General features: G+C 34.0%; 2 protein-coding genes across 2 annotated transcripts; one reads left to right on the top strand and one right to left on the bottom strand.

The window, feature by feature from the left end:
- Positions 1-3,434: 3,434 nt before the first annotated feature.
- On the bottom strand, positions 3,435-7,076 carry LOC123194900 (glycerophosphodiester phosphodiesterase GDPDL7-like). Its single transcript, XM_044608404.1, has 10 exons — positions 7,041-7,076; positions 6,816-6,957; positions 6,426-6,725; positions 5,813-5,922; positions 5,228-5,732; positions 5,078-5,113; positions 4,704-4,985; positions 4,472-4,617; positions 3,916-4,399; positions 3,435-3,830 (listed from the first exon to the last, which is right to left on the bottom strand). Exons 1-10 carry the CDS (start codon positions 7,074-7,076, stop codon positions 3,529-3,531), a joined length of 2,343 nt encoding a protein of 780 aa, XP_044464339.1. The 3' UTR covers positions 3,435-3,528.
- Positions 7,077-10,706: 3,630 nt separating this feature from the next.
- On the top strand, positions 10,707-14,178 carry LOC123195350 (VAMP-like protein YKT61). Its single transcript, XM_044609053.1, has 6 exons — positions 10,707-11,008; positions 11,818-11,915; positions 12,486-12,590; positions 12,689-12,754; positions 13,450-13,536; positions 13,878-14,178. Exons 1-6 carry the CDS (start codon positions 10,816-10,818, stop codon positions 13,926-13,928), a joined length of 600 nt encoding a protein of 199 aa, XP_044464988.1. The 5' UTR covers positions 10,707-10,815; the 3' UTR covers positions 13,929-14,178.
- Positions 14,179-15,872: the final 1,694 nt, after the last annotated feature.

The following is a 15,872-nucleotide window of genomic DNA, read 5'->3' as shown; positions in this document are numbered from 1 at the left end:
ATGAGCTGAAGAACGAGGAGAATAAGATTATTAGTGTCTAAGGTAAAAATAAATCAAGATTGACTTTAGGTAAAAATAAATCTGTGACGATCTATACATTAGTGGATGTCATACGGGTCTGTACGATGTCGTTGAATCGATCTATGCGATTTTTGTACATATCTATATACAAAAAATTGATCATTTTAATTAGATTTTCAGTGTCTTTCGTACTAGAAAACCACAAAAGAGGGGGAGAGATATTGTTGGAGAGGAACGTTGAGAAAAATGATAATCGAAAAGATGAAATAAAGTTTTTGAAGTATAAGTATAATGTTTCAAAGTTTGCGGGTGATGACATTTATTATGAAATATAAAATCCTAAAAGGTGCATATGGTGGGTGGAAAGATTAATTTTTAAAATTATGTTAGGAGAAAATGGTTAGTTTTTAAAATTAAAGAGGCAAAAAGAAATAATTTTTTCTTTGTTTAAATAAAATTCTAAATGACTATTTTACCCTCTAACTATAACAACCAAAACTAATAGATAGGATAAGTGAATATTTGAATTTTTAAAAGTTAGTTGGGGTCATTTTAGGTTTTTACTAAACCTTTGGTGGGAATAAGTTATTTGGCCTATTAGAATAGGGATGACAATTTGGGTGCGACTTTAGGGACTTCGACCCTAACGGGAAGGGGATGAAAAAAATCCCCGCAATCAAGGACGAGTTGGGAATGGAGATACATGTGTCCCCTCCCCACCCGACCCCTTCCCGTCCCTGCCCCTATCCTCATCCCTTTATACTTTATATTAACATATTTATTTAAAATACTAATAAATTTTTTATAATTTTAAATTATTTATATTTTTCAAATTTATTTAGGTTTTTGTTGTATATATTAAAGTAGTTAATATAATATATTTGTGATATTTGAAATAGTAGGTTAATTTTAATTTTATTTAATTATATTATTTAATATATTTATATTGTGTTTAGAAGGTAAAAAAAAAAAAATTCTTTTTTGCAAGTATGGAGAGGGGATTTTTTCCCGCAGGGATGGAGAGAAGATTTTTCTTTGCGAAGAGAGGACGAGGAATCATTTTCATCCCAATAGTGAGGATAGGGATTGATATCCCCTACCGGGACAGGGACAGGGACGGGGACGGGGACGGAGACGGGGATTGAGATCCCCTCCCTGCCCCTCCCTGTTGTCCTCCCTATGTTAGAATACTTGATTTAGATATTTAACCGGGCAAATCAGTAATAAATCAACCCAAGGGTAAATCGGGAATAATGAACCAGAGCGAAGTTCCCGTGTAAATAAATATATCAAACCATTAATACAGAAGGTTTCTGGGTTTCTTCCAAACTAATTAGTTTAAGAATGAGGCTTTGCTCTCAAAGGGTTATTGCCCTTTCCCTCTGATTGTCAGTGAAGCCAGTGATTTTCAATTGTAAGGTTACCCAACTGTACAATTGCCAGGAACGTTACCATTTTCAGCTTCCAATCACAACACAACACAAGAACAGAACATAACATGCCCTGATCTCTGTGTCTCTCTCTCTTTCTGTATTTTTGTGACGAGGCTGTGATGTGGTTTTATCTAAGTCAAATGATCAGACGGTGGGGGATCTTTGCTCATCATGGCGAGGCGGCTTCTGGGTATTTTTCAGAAGTGCTCGTTGCTGCAGCCATGGTGGTAAAGTTTCAATCTTTGTCTGATGAAAGGCGAATCTGAGCCTTTTTTTTTCCGTTGGGTTTTCTGTCTTTCTGTGTCTCTTTCTATGTATGTATATTTAGCTGAATGACCTTGCTTCTTCTGATTCATCAATAATACCCCAAGTCTCTCTCTCTTTCTTCAAAGGTGAATCCTATGAGGCTGTGATGAAGTTTTCTGGCTTTCAGTTGGAATGAGGATTTGTGATGAAGTTCCACTGAAAGTGGAATCTGAGTCTCAATTCTGCCCCCACTACCTCTCATTTGTTTTTGATTTTTGATTTTTGTTTTTCTCTGCGAAATTTGGGAGATGATAAGACAAAACTCTTAAGACTTTATGTTCAAGAGTATAATATCTTGACACTATTGGACGAATATATTATAGTATATTTGTGTGTACTTTGCCAAATCGATTTCAAAGTAGGGGAGACACTGTTTGTGTGTTCTTTTGCCAAATTGATTTCAAAGCAGGCTCAGCTTGGAATGGGACTAAATTTCTCAAGTTCCCCAAATCAAAATCTAAACTCACCAACATATGGATAGAATTTTTGCAGGAGTTGAAGCTGAGTAAATAGGTTTGTCTTTTGGATTCTTTTTTGAGCCAAAATGGCATTGTGGATTGGAGATTTATGACACTTATACAGGTGCTTGCACTGTGAAATTGGTTGGTCACAAACGCAGCTGCTTGTCTCATTAGACCCAAAAATTAAGTCAAATGTGATGAGTAGCTTGGACAAAAATTGAAATGGAGATGAGAAATTTGCAGACGTTCTGGGAGCTTGATCTCTACAGAAGATTACACTTTAAAATGTTTTTAATAAATGTTATATGGTGATGACTTGGAAGTGCAGATTCAAAAGGTGAATTTTCAAGGAGATCTGTAATTCTGAATTTGGATGGAAAATGGTTCTGGTAATTTATGCAAGTGGGCTAATTCTTGGAGTGGCTCTTGAATACGCTTATTCTTCAAGAGTAAAGGTATGGTTTATGAAGATTTTTTTAGAGTAACACAAGAAAACAGTTAGGAAAACTGTTATATAGCTGTGACTTGAAGTCGCAAATGGATTACTTGCGACTTCTGGCTGATATAATTGGCAGTTAAGACTTCTCACTACGGAGTAGGTGTGGCCGACCTCGATCAAACTAGAGTTGGTGGGACTATGAAAAGTTAGTTAAGTAAGAGGCGTAGGACACGTGTCAAGTATCTATGACTAGGGTTTGCACATAAAGATTGTATTAAAGTGTATGAGAACTATGTCAGGAGAGTGTGTTGTCATAGACCGAGCTAAGAAATTAGAGCACAGATTGAGAGAACAAATAGTTTCACCCTCGTCTTGTAATTTTCTTCCAGTCTTAGTGAAAATATTTCCAGCTGTTGTTGTGGTTTTTTACCGCTTTGGGTTTTCCACATGAAATGGTATGCTCCTGCGTTGCTTTATGTTTCGATCACTCATTCTCTGGGTTTCATAACAAAAACCATGTTTACAGAAACATAATGCAAGTTGTTTTGTTCATTTTTCTTCACAGAGTTAATTAATGTAAATGCAGCTTTAAGCATCATGTAATTGGCTCATCTGATTATATATTAATTTTGAATTCATGCAGATATAAATTTGACTTAGCTGAATGATAAAATTCTAAACCAAATCTTCATGTTGATAAATCCTTTTTGATCAATCTGACATTATCCTTGGACAGGCTGTGCCACAAATATTTACATCAACGCGCCACTCAAATCAGCCTCAAAATGCCAGTTTTTCTGCAACAATACTTATACAATCAGCTAATAGAACAACAATGAGTATATGTTTAGTAACCATGTTTTTTATATCAGATGGAGAGCAAACACAGCAACATTGCTGCCACTAGGGAAAGTCCAGCGTTGGCAACATTGGTTTTGTCTCTTGAACTTGGTGCAGCATTAGGAGCACCAACAGGACTCGACCCGAATGGAGTGGAGCCATTGGACACGGAAGGTAGTGGCGGATCAACAATATCTGCAATTTTCAGGCTTGGGCCGGGGGCACTTGACGGTGGTTGTACTTGTTCAGGTATTATATTAAGCAGATCCCCAGGGCTAATGGGTAAAATTGTATAAGGCAGATCAGCATTGAGGTCAGAACAAGGGCTTCCTGCAATGCAAAAGTATAGCTCAGTAAAATATTAGCTCCTTGGGTTGCAAGTAATCATGATGTTATTCAGATGGTTAAAACTTACTCAAATATTTGGAGGCAGTAGCAGGAAACTCTGTTACAATCCCGTCTACACCCATTCCTCTTACATAAGTTGCAAGTTCTATAGTAGGATCTGCAAAGTAATCGAACGGAAGTGAAACGAACTCGTTTCTCAAAACTGAGACATATACTGAGATTTTCGTACTATGCATTTCCTTTAAAACATTTGTAAAAGCTACAGTAAAACCATCTTTGACTGAAATGAGGCTAGGTCTTGGGACAATAACTGCATCAGCATACTTCTTAATTTCCTCCACGGAATCCTTTGGTGCAACACTTACTACGTTCTTGAGGTTCAAGACTCTCTTATAAGCCTGGACACTGGCAAACTTGGACAACACGGAACTGTCATGTGATGAGATCAACACTTGCTGAGTGGATTGCTTGTCAAATGTAGCATTACTTAAGGCTTTGGAAACAACATCTACAATGCTAAGACCCTTCTTTGATGCTAGATAAGCAGCATTCTGAGGAAGGAGTTTATCAATCAGAAAAGTGCCAATTTATAAGTGAGAATTTGTTAGACAATCAATGGTTACCTCTATGTTGATCTGAATTCCAGTAACTCCCCTGGTCTTTGCCAGCTTTAGGAATTCATCAATGGTCACAAATTTTCCTTGGTTCTTAGCTTGAGGGTTTCTTTTGAAGTTCCCAGAATCAGTTGCAAAAGGGCTTACCATTTCAGCTGAAGCAGTACAAGTTTGACAAGTGAGGATACTAGCTAAAGATTAGTAAGTAAAACAAAATTGGGAAAGTATCCAAGGAATTTACGCTTCAAGGATTGAATCTCGCTCCACGTTAGATCGAATGAAAAGATTCCCTTGTTTTGTTGAATTGCAGGAATACTGGTAACTCTAGACATGAAAGAGGTCATGGCAGTTGTTTCTCCCATGAGGTCTGGTGAACTCAAGCAGAAGGCAACTCCATCTTTTGACATTTGAACTGTGCAGTCAATTATGTCGGTTCCATCATCGATCGCTTTCTCATAAGCAAGATCAGTATTTCCAGGATAAATCCCACTTGCCCCATTGTGAGATATGATCAAAGGATTCCCTGGAAAAGTATATAATTTTACATAAACATTACAGTGCAACATATTCATCTTCTGCTTCTAAAATTTGTGTATAAGATCACTAATTTACCACTGACAGGTTTGGTAACATTGTTCAGTGCAAAGCATGCTGCACCCGAGAAAATAGTTGGTGTTAGATTGGTGAAAATTCTCAAAGGAAAACATGTCAGAAAAATGTCAAAAGACAAAATATCAACCAAATTCTTTAGAGAAAATTGCAAACCTATTGATTCTGATGCTGTAGGAGGAAAATCCGTGATAAATCCATCAACAGCAAACTGCGAGTTATCAATAAATCTCAAGTACTCATCTGATGGATCATAGCTGTAATTATAGCTTAGTTGAGCATCATTTACAAAACCAGAAGCATATACTTCTAGTCCTTCCTCATGAGCTTCAGTCACAAGAGTAGTTGGAGGATCCAAATATCCTGTTTCAGAATTAACAGGAAATATGTAATTTTTTGGGACTACAATGCCGGAAGCAAAAGATTTGATTGCAGCGAGATTCTTCATGATTTCACTGTATTTTTTATTGGTTGTTGGTTCAACTTCATCTGGGTTGAGGAACATGAAAATGAGCTTTGTCCTTGCCTTGTTCACCATCCCACTAATGTCCTTCAGAAAACCAATCTCAGGAGATGAAATGTAATTGATGACCCCAACTCTGACAGACTTCTGAAGAGAGTCTACCACACTGAGGTTGTGTTGAGAATAGAATGTGTCATACTGCAAAAGGAAGCAATTAGCAGAAGAGGAAAAAGATTATCTGAAACAAGAGGTTAAAGAAAAAGGACAGAGAAAAATACCTGAACATTTAGCCAAAACTGAGGGGGTTTAGTCCCCATTACATCTGCAACAGTAGATATTGGAAATTCTCCATCAAACAGATATGATCTGGAGAACACATTCTGAGTCACTGCAACATAAACATGCAGTAAAACGAAGAAAACCAGTCAGAACTAAATCAATGAATAAAACCCTATTAATTATCCATACAAAACCGAAATGACAACATGTGATTGAAAAATGTGATTGTTTATTTTTTCTTTCATTTCATTTAGTCATTGTCATTTTAATTTATATAGATAAATTAGTAAGATTAGTACGTATATATACCATTACTCCCAATTTAATACATCCACATGGCATCTGTGTTTAGAAATTCCTAAGACACGCCCACATGCATTGCACCATAGATATCAGATTAGCTTTTGGTCTAATGTTAATTTTTTTTCACTATAAGAATGTGTTTTTGCACACGTCTCTAGGACAGAACTTGTTTATTGTATCAATTAATTCTAAAAGACAAAACTTCAGTAGCTTTCTTGCATTGAGAACCAGAGCTAAAAAAACTAACATCTGCAACTGAAAATTGGTGTGAAACTACATATATATATATAGAGAGAGAGAGAGACTCACATGATACATTGTTGAAAAGCTGATCAGCTTTATAATCCAAAGAAAACCACCCTTTGAGATCCTGTCCATTAATCGCATAGGTTGATTGTCCATTGGGGTATATCATTCCAATATTTGTTGAATTATCTAGCCTGATATCTGTTGTGCAAATTCCGACACCATCCTTTGTCAATTGCAGATTGCACAGCACAGTCACATTTGACAGACTCATTGGAGGCTTCAAAAAGGTATTTGCAGCATCACTCGACTCTGGAAAAAGCCCCGAGAACCCTCCTCGAGCTACAACCAGAGGCTCAGCTCCTGCAAACAGATTCAAGAACCGGCATTTTGTTCATTCAATTTGCTTTTTCAGAACAAAATTGTTCTGATTTTAGTTCCAAAACTTTGTACCATTTAATGTCAGCCACTCTTTTTTTGCAGGCTCAGGAGCTTTCCCTTCCGCAAGACTTCTCTCCCTGGATTTTCCTTCCACAACTTTTGTGTTTATCAACAGGAGAACCAAAAAAAAACACCTTATCATCGTCTTCAAATCCTGCTAATAAGGTCATGAAAATACAAACATAGTTATATGAATGAAAGATATGATAAAAATGAGATGAACCCAGATGGACTTACATGGTCCTTGACAACATTGAAGAAGAAAAGCGACATGGAATTGAAGTTTCAGCAAAGAATTTTCTCGGGAAAGTGAAAGAAAATGACAGGGGATGAAGAGAGAGTTTGTTGAGAAATGAAGATCAATTCTCAATAAAAGCTCTCTCTGATAACCCATCAAATGTTTCACCAATTTAATAGCATTGACTGAGAGACGGGGGCGTTTTTGGGTTCTAGATCTTGTTCCCTTGTTTGCTATTTTGGCTCCATTACTGTAGAAGCGGGAAAGTGACAGCTCTTAACTTAACGGCTTTTAACTGACTTTTGTTTATAGAAACTGAAATTCCATTTATATTATAATTTACTGTCCGACAGTTTGATACAGAAATTATATAAAATTCAATGTACATAAAGGTAATTTTAATAGTATCCAAAATTTAACTCTTTAAATTATTTATGAATAAAAAATAGTGTATAACTAATGTTAACCGTTTATGTAAATAAGTCATATTCATGTCATATCTATTAAAGTTATGAGTAAAAAACACTCAATTTAAATACAATCTGAATAAGAGTTTTGTCAAAAACACTAAATCCAAACACGATCTATTTTGTGCAGTATTGTTTAACTCGTTTTAGAAACATCTTGTGTTGTGTCGAAATTACTCAATTCAAATCTCTTCTTTTCTTGCATTATATTAAATTAATGAGCAGGGTTAGACACAATTTCAATTGTTTGAGCTCAAATTCGAGTTTAGATTAAATAAATTGAATTTAACTAATAATTAAATTTATTTTCATAAACAAACTATAATTTATCCATTTTTATCTGCTTTTAAACTAAATCCTGTTTAACCTTGATTTAGATGGAATTTAGCCTTTAACTAGGGACTTGCAGCTCTTCTGAGCAAAACTTTCTAGCTACCGACTTCTGCTATGGTGTGCACTGCATAATGTGTTTTACATCTGATTAATTTTATGTTTTATTTATGTGGAATTATCTCAATTTACACCTTCAAACTATTTTCTGTGGTTAAATAATCTCGGGTTTATTTCATATATACCCTGAGATGGGGAGATTTTCAATAATTTTAAGGGGGACTTTGACATTTTCGAAAAAGTTGAGATGTGTTTAGATTAAACAATCCTACAAGGATCTATGGAAAATTAACCTTTTTAAAAATTAACCATTCAATCCCACACCGGATACTGACAAGCATCTTAGCTGGTATATAAAAGTCTGCGCGCTGTCCTTCAATCGCCGAGCTTGGTAGCGCGAGCTTGTCACCCAAGTGGGGGCTATGAGATGGTGGAACATTGGCTCAATCAGTTGAGTCGAGTCCAGACTGGCTCTTCACTGGCTAGCCCATTCCAAGCCAAGAGTTTGGTCTTGGGCCTCTAGCGAAGGCTGGAGGTTCATGGCTACTAGAGTGGAGGATACCGCGTGAGGCTGGCTTCACAGAGCAGCGTCTACCTCCCCCTCCTGGCAGTGGGAGGACAACTGGCCGGTGCTACCTGGGCTCGCCGTGGTTCAGTGGGTTGAGACTGGTTGGACCATCATCTTTTTGAATTTTACATATTCATTTGGGATTTGGTTTTCTACAATAATTTTATTCCTTTATATATATTTTTTTAATTTCAAATAAGTGACAAATCTAATACGGACCGTAGCTTATTTCTTCCTTCCGAGTTCCATTTGTTTTTTCTTATAGAATAAGATACGTTTGACCATGGAATAGCGTTTGTAAACCTAGATCGAACCAGTAGTTGACCAAAAATTAATGGCAAATTTTAGACCATTGAACATGATTGATAAGTGAATTGTGTTGTTTTCCACTAGGGAAAAGGACTATTTTCAACCCAAATTTTAGATCATTATCAAACTTACACCCACAGAAGATAAAAAACTCTAATTCTCATTCATAACCAAACTTCCGTTAATTTTTTCTGTTAAAGGGAGGGATAAAATAGTTATTTTATTATTTATATTAAAAAGTTAAAAAGTTTATTACTCCCTGTCCCCCAGGTTTTAAAAACTAATATTTCACTTTTACCTAAAGTTTTCAAACTTTGAAATATAATATTTTCACCCTCAAACCTAAGGTTTTTATATTTTTTTAAAACTCAGTCGCCCCCCATAACTTTCAAAAATAACATTTTCACCCCTATTCTTCAACTTCTTATTCCAACGTCATCTTCGACCTCCTCCTTCTCATAGTGTGATGATGATGGTGCGATGAAGAGATCTTCATCTCCTCGTCGCAATGATGTGATGAACAGACAAAGATCTCTTCGTCGCACCACCCAAACAATGAAGGACAACGCTCGCTCGTAGCATCATCTAGGCGTGACGATGAAGCGTCGTTTTTCATTTGTTCTTCCAGATCTGGATGATGAAGGGTCTTCCTTTGTAGTTGAAAATGGGAAATCGGTGGAATGCGTCGACCGTCGGTGGTGGCTAGAGAAAGAAGCAAACCCTCGGGGTGAAATTAAACTTTTCAAACTTTGAGGATAGGTTAAGGTGTTAGTTTTTAAAACCTGGAGGTAGAAATAATAAAATTCTAAAGTTTTAAAATTTATAGGTAAAATGATGATTTTACCTCTGTCTCTAACTAAAATTTTGGATGGCAGTTTGGCCATGGGTGAGAGTTGAGGTTTTTCATCTTCCGTAGGTGTAGGTTTGAGAATGACCTAAATTTTGGGTGGCAAATAGTTATTTTCCCTTTCTACCATCATAGTGACACCAATACTATTTAAACCTATTTTAAATTTTTAATTATGTTAAAGTAATATTATCAAGACACCCAATTTATTAGACAGTTTGACTTACTCTTTTGAAAACTCGATCAGATTGATTAGTTCAATCGATAATTATCTTTAAGTTTGATCTGATTAAAATTAAAAAGTGGTTTACTTGTTAACTTGATCAAACCTAATTAAAATTGGAAGAATCAAGTTTGACCAAAATTTAAGATATTTTTATAAAATTTAATTATTTTTGAATAATTTGATTATTGTATATTAGAATTAATGAATTTATAAAGGTTCATAAAAAAATATAAATTCAAAAATAAAATAAAAAAATTGTATCTCATATCCATTGAAATATCTTTTATAAGTAATAACTTATAAAATTATTTTTTTGTATCATGAGATAGAGATAATTTGTTTATTTAATTATTTCATTGAAATCAGATAAATAATTAATTCTAATCACCATAAATCTGAGTATTTTGATTGATTTTATTTTTTTATAAATTTTTAGATAAAATTTATTAATTAATCTAATATTATTTAAAAAATTTATTATAATTTGTTTTCGATCAAATCAATCAAATTATAAACCATAAGATAATTAATTTAATCACTAATTTAATTATAAAAACATCGGTTCAACTTACAAACCAACCTTTTAATTAATCTAGTCCCGGTTGGGGTCTAAAAATATTGCTGAAAACTTAGAACGCCATCATTAAGATTTATTAAGTATATTTTTAATTTTTTAGTTTTGGTTTAATTATACTTAAATCTAAATTAATAAAAATCAAATCAAATCAATTTTAAATTTTAAATATAAGAATAAAAAATAAACCAACCATGGCCCACTGCATGCCAGCTAAGCCAATTGCAAAAGCTTACTGTACACTCAACGGCAGGGAACTCTTCTCTCCACATAAAATCGAATCTGCTTTCCCTTCGTCACTTGTGTCGAATCCCATTAATCAAAACAGCAAAAAGAATTTCAAAGCGAAGGCACCACAGGGAACTGTTAAATTCGCCACCGAGACGGATAAAAATGAAGATCACGGCGTTGTTGGTGCTTAAATGTGTCCCCGAGGGAGCCGATCCGGTCATCTTAGCGAATGCATCTGACGTCAGCCGTTTCGGCTACTTTCAACGTTCCAGCATCAAGGAGTTCATCGTCTTCGTCGGTCGCACCGTTGCCAAACGCACTCCGCCGTCGCAGCGTCAGTCGGTTCAACACGAAGGTCCGATTCATCTTTTTTCTGTTTTAATTGATAATTTCATCGCTTTTTGTCGGTTGACGTTTCAGACTTGAATTGCGTCGTTTTGAGGCTTTTTTGTTTTTTTGTTATTATCTTATGATGCATCTATTATCTGCATGATTAGAGAAAAAAAAATTATAGTTTCTGTTTCTTGAATTACGCTTTATTAAGACGCCATTTTAGAATGAGTAAATATGTAATTGTTGTGAGTTTAAAGTTACATGGAATCCTTTTGTGATCTATTGTATTGAATAGGCACTTGTATTGAAACAGGTATAATTTTGATCCTTCAGAATTATGCTCTGCAATTGAACGTCATTTTAGAATAAGTAATTGTGTAATTGGTTTGAGTTTCAAGGTAGCTGGAATTATCTTGTGATCTACTGTTTTGAAAGTTACACTTTAAGGTATATTGAAACAAGTGTAATTTTGGTCCTGGAGAATTATGCTGTGCTGAATTGCATTTGCTCATAAAATTTGGTTATTATATGAAGTTGCAAATGAATTAACGTTTTTCTTTGTTTTTGAATGTGTAAATTTGTAATTATTGTGAACTGAAGTGTTCAAGGTTTATGATTTCTTAACCATCTCTATTTCATTTGTGATTTATAGAAGCAAGTAAATTTTTTTTCATTTTGAGCTTGATTCATTTAGGATTTATGATTTGTCAATTATACTGAATTTATGTATTTTGTGTAAAGCTGATAGTGTGAGAAGAAGTAATTGAATAAGTTGACTGTGTGTGTTTGGTTTTTTGGGTTAATTTTGTTGGATGTTGATTGAATGTGTAGAATACAAGGTGCATGCTTATAATAGAAATGGGCTATGCGCGGTAGGATTTATGGATGATCACTATCCAGTTCGGAGTGCGTTCTCACTTCTGAATCAGGTAGGTATAGTATGTTGAGCCTGTATCAAAATTTATATCATTTGGGTTATGGTGAATAATTCTTTGCTTTTTGCAAAATTTCCTGATAGATTAGATGCTCTCCATATGTTCTACTGTTTTTTAAAACATTTTAAACTTTATCTATCAAACACTAAAGTTTATTATTTGTGATAGATTTTGTGGTATTATAATTTATCATTTGTTGTAAAGCATAAATGAAGTGGAATTATCAAAGTTTGTTGATAAGTAACAAAGGAAGAACATTTAGTTGGAATATATTTGTTATGAGAGTTATTTGTTTATCTGTTGTATTTTTTTATTTGGAGAGTTCCAACTGTTGTGTTTCATGGTTAGATCTTAAATATCTTGTATGTTCAGTGAGCTAATAGCTGGTGAAATAATGGCACTCAAAGTTTGTGAGAATGAGAAAGTTGCTTGGTGAATATTATGTTTTATGGGTTGAGATATGTTCAGGGATTTTGTGATTGATCTTTTGTGGTGATGAAACCATGTGTGGATACTTGTTATCTTGGCTTTCTGGATAGTTGATAACATAAGGGTGTCTGGCAGGTGTTAGATGAGTATCAGAAAAATTTTGGCGATTCATGGAAAACTGTCCAGGCAGACAGCTCTCAACCATGGCCCTATCTGAATGAAGCTTTGACCAAATTCCAGGTATCTCTCATTCTTTGTCACTCTTGACCAAAATTCACTATCTATTATTAGATCTCATCATCTTGTACTTATGTTGACTCTGATTTACAACATTTCAGGACCCTGCAGAGGCTGATAAGTTGTTGAAAATTCAAAGGGAATTAGATGAAACCAAGATTATCCTTGTGAGTGTTGTACTATTTCTGCACTGGTTTATGTATTGGACCTAATAAATTTAGTTTTCTGCTTTTTCTAGAATTAATTCATAAGTGTGTATTAGAGATCGAAGTCTTTCTTTTGCATATGCTTTCATTCCTCTATTGACTTAATTATTGCTACACAACCTTCAATTTGCATTTTTCATTTGATAGGCAATTCATATTCAAGGAGTTTTCATATGAGCTTCATCAGAATTGGCTCTTTAATTAACCTGTATCTTGGCTCTGTTGAATAGTAGGCTGGGTTTGTAATCATTTTGGTTGACATTTATGAATTAAGTACACATAGTTATTGAAGTGCTCTGGCTGAACCAAAGTCTTGCTCTCCTGATATAGCCTCAACCTCAAAGCTATGTGATAGAAAATGATTAAGACAGTTTTGTTTTTACTTTGTACAGGAGGTAAGTGATGGGATTTTTTATTTAAAAAATTGACAATTGGGATACTAGATATGTTATTTGTGATATTATTTCTGTTTTTTTTCTTTTTTGGTTTGCAGTATGTTCTCATGACATATGTTATGTGTGAATCCTTTATTATAATTTTTGTAACTTGGTCCTTTGAAGGTTTATGAGTTTATGCTTTGTATCTGTTATCTCGTCTGTTTCTCGGATTGGCTGCTCTTTCTTTCAAGTTTTGAAATGGTTTATTCTCTGTTTCAGCATAAAACTATTGATAGCGTGCTTGCACGGGGTGAGAAGTTGGACAGTTTAGTTGATAAGAGTTCAGATCTTAGCGCAGCTTCGCAGGTAATCCAATCATATTTTGATATTGCCCTTGCACATTTTTCAGCCAACAACTAAACTTATATGTCAGCTCCTATGTGCACAGTCTTTAATGTTGTGGCCCCTGTTTGCATGTACATATTCCAGTCTTCCTTGATCCTGTACCATAGAACATGTTAATTGTCATTGATTTTTGTTGTATGATAGCTTCGTTGCCTGTAGACCAATATAATTTGATGGCCTTGTGGATTTGTTTAGTGTTTATTAGATCACATCCATGTCGATATCTCACTAAGAGATTGTAGAAATTGGATTTCATTTATTTACCTTGTGGCTAATGAGAGAACTTCCGGTTGTTGAAACAGATGTTCTACAAGCAGGCAAAGAAAACAAATCAATGTTGTACCATACTGTAAGTGCATTGAGGCAAGGCATGTTTATCCTGAAATGGCCATATTCACATGGCAAAAGGGTGATCATAATATGTTTATATCATTTATCAATTGTTTGGTTGGAAGATTTGTGGTTTTCATCTTCTGGGTGTTAAACTCCACAAATCTTTCGTGTTTTAGTACTTATACGCTTCCTGCCCTCAAACGTAGCTTGTGACCTTGTGTATGTGATTCTCTTGTTCTGATTATACAGTATATGCCTATGTTTTCTGTACTATGTATTCTTATCGAATTTAGGGTGTCTCAGTCTTTTTTGATGGGAGGGAGATTTGTTGTTAACAGTCTTTCATGAGAGATCAGTCTTAGCGTAGCTTAGACAGATTATTCCAATTTCCAAATTAGTTAGTTGTTGGATTTTGTGTTGTGAATAGTGAATAGGAGGGTGTTGGTTATGATTAAAATCTGGTAAAATTGCTTCTAATAGGAAAGACTACAATTGCACTGAATAAAAACTGTATATACCAAATTTGTGTACAAATTAATATATCAACATTTTATACTTTTAAGAAAGAAACCTTATATTAATTATGGCTAACCATCTTTATCATTTTTAAATAAAAAATTTGTATTGAGACAATTTCATTCAATTTGTTGATATAATCATATATATTATGTTATACAAATGTGTTATAGTTTTAAATTAACATATGTTATGTCATTATCCGGCTAAATCACCATCGATGTTTTTAACCACGGATTGGGTCTTAAGCTCTCAGGGTGAACGTGCCGACTAGAGGGTGCTATGACCGTTTGTGAAAATCTTTGAGCATCTAAATAAAATCTAATAAAGTAGGTGAAAAAGACTAAATTAGACATTGCACGTTACATACATAATTTATTTTTTTTAAATTTCGGGTAAAAATGTTATTTTGTACTTCTCACAAATATGATAAAAGTGAAAACATGTGACATGATACATATTTTGATGAAAAAATGTGCAATTCTCGTCAACATAGTAAAGGTGGTTGACAATGGATGACGATCATTGGTGTTAGTATAATATAATTAAAAATTTTAAATAATTTTATTAAATATATTTATTGGATTGTGATATGACAATAATATAATATAAGTATAATATAAGCATAATATAATATCTGATGACGGTAGTATGATGTTAGTGTAATATAATTAAAATTTTAAAATAATTTTATTAAATATATTTATTTTAAATTTTTTAAATGGCTTTATTGAATATATTTATTGGATGGTGTTACTGTATTTTTACCCTAGTAATATTCATGTTCAAGTCGCTTCATCATCCATTTTAAATAAATAAGACCAAAATTCTCATCCAAGGTTTTGTATATTTCCAAAGTGACCTCATTAATTTTTAAAAACTCAAATATTCATCCATCATTCAATTAAAATTTGATGTCAGTTATAAGGTATTTAGCCAAAAATATTTTAAAAAATTAAAATTTATCACATATTTCCTCTTAATTTAAAAAACCAATTATTTCTTCACTCAAAGTTTGAAAAGTTACATTTTCCCTTTTAGGGTTTTTTTCTCCTTTCACGGCAACCATCTTCATTTCACTCAACAGCTAGCCTTCCCATCATATTCTTCTCCAGTCAATCTTCAGGAATCAACAATTATTCCCATAAAACGAAGACGAATTAGTTTCGTCAAATGAAGAGATGAAGACGAATCCTTCATCATTCACTTGAAAAGTAACTTCTCCTGAATTGTAGATCTGTCTTTGTAACTCACATAAAAATGCCATTTGGCAACTCTCACTAACATAATAAAAGTAAAATCATGTAACATGACAACATATTATGATAAATAAAAATATAATTCCGTGAACATAATAAGAGTGGAAACATAAAAAATTAATTTTAGACTCCTAGATGATGACAATATATAAGCAAATTAATTAAAATAGGCAAATGCTCCATCATTTA

The sequence above is a fragment of the Mangifera indica genome, chromosome 13 (genome assembly GCF_011075055.1).
Source record: "Mangifera indica cultivar Alphonso chromosome 13, CATAS_Mindica_2.1, whole genome shotgun sequence".
Taxonomy (NCBI): Eukaryota; Viridiplantae; Streptophyta; class Magnoliopsida; order Sapindales; family Anacardiaceae; genus Mangifera; species Mangifera indica.
The sequence above is the reverse complement of the archived record's forward strand: the minus strand, read 5'-3'. Positions and strand labels throughout refer to the sequence as shown.

Excerpts from the sequence above, each read along its gene's own strand:
- LOC123195350 (XM_044609053.1), top strand. The coding sequence starts at position 10,816 with ATGAAGATCACGGCGTTGTTGGTGCTTAAATGTGTCCCCGAGGGAGCC. Across the intron at positions 11,009-11,817 it reads TCAGTCGGTTCAACACGAAG|AATACAAGGTGCATGCTTAT; the intron begins GTCCGATTCATC and ends TTGAATGTGTAG. Across the intron at positions 13,537-13,877 it reads ATCTTAGCGCAGCTTCGCAG|ATGTTCTACAAGCAGGCAAA; the intron begins GTAATCCAATCA and ends TTGTTGAAACAG.
- LOC123194900 (XM_044608404.1), bottom strand. The coding sequence starts at position 7,076 with ATGTCGCTTTTCTTCTTCAATGTTGTCAAGGACCAT. Across the intron at positions 6,958-7,040 it reads TCAATGTTGTCAAGGACCAT|GATTTGAAGACGATGATAAG; the intron begins GTAAGTCCATCT and ends CCTTATTAGCAG. Across the intron at positions 5,114-5,227 it reads TACAGCATCAGAATCAATAG|CATGCTTTGCACTGAACAAT; the intron begins GTTTGCAATTTT and ends TCTCGGGTGCAG.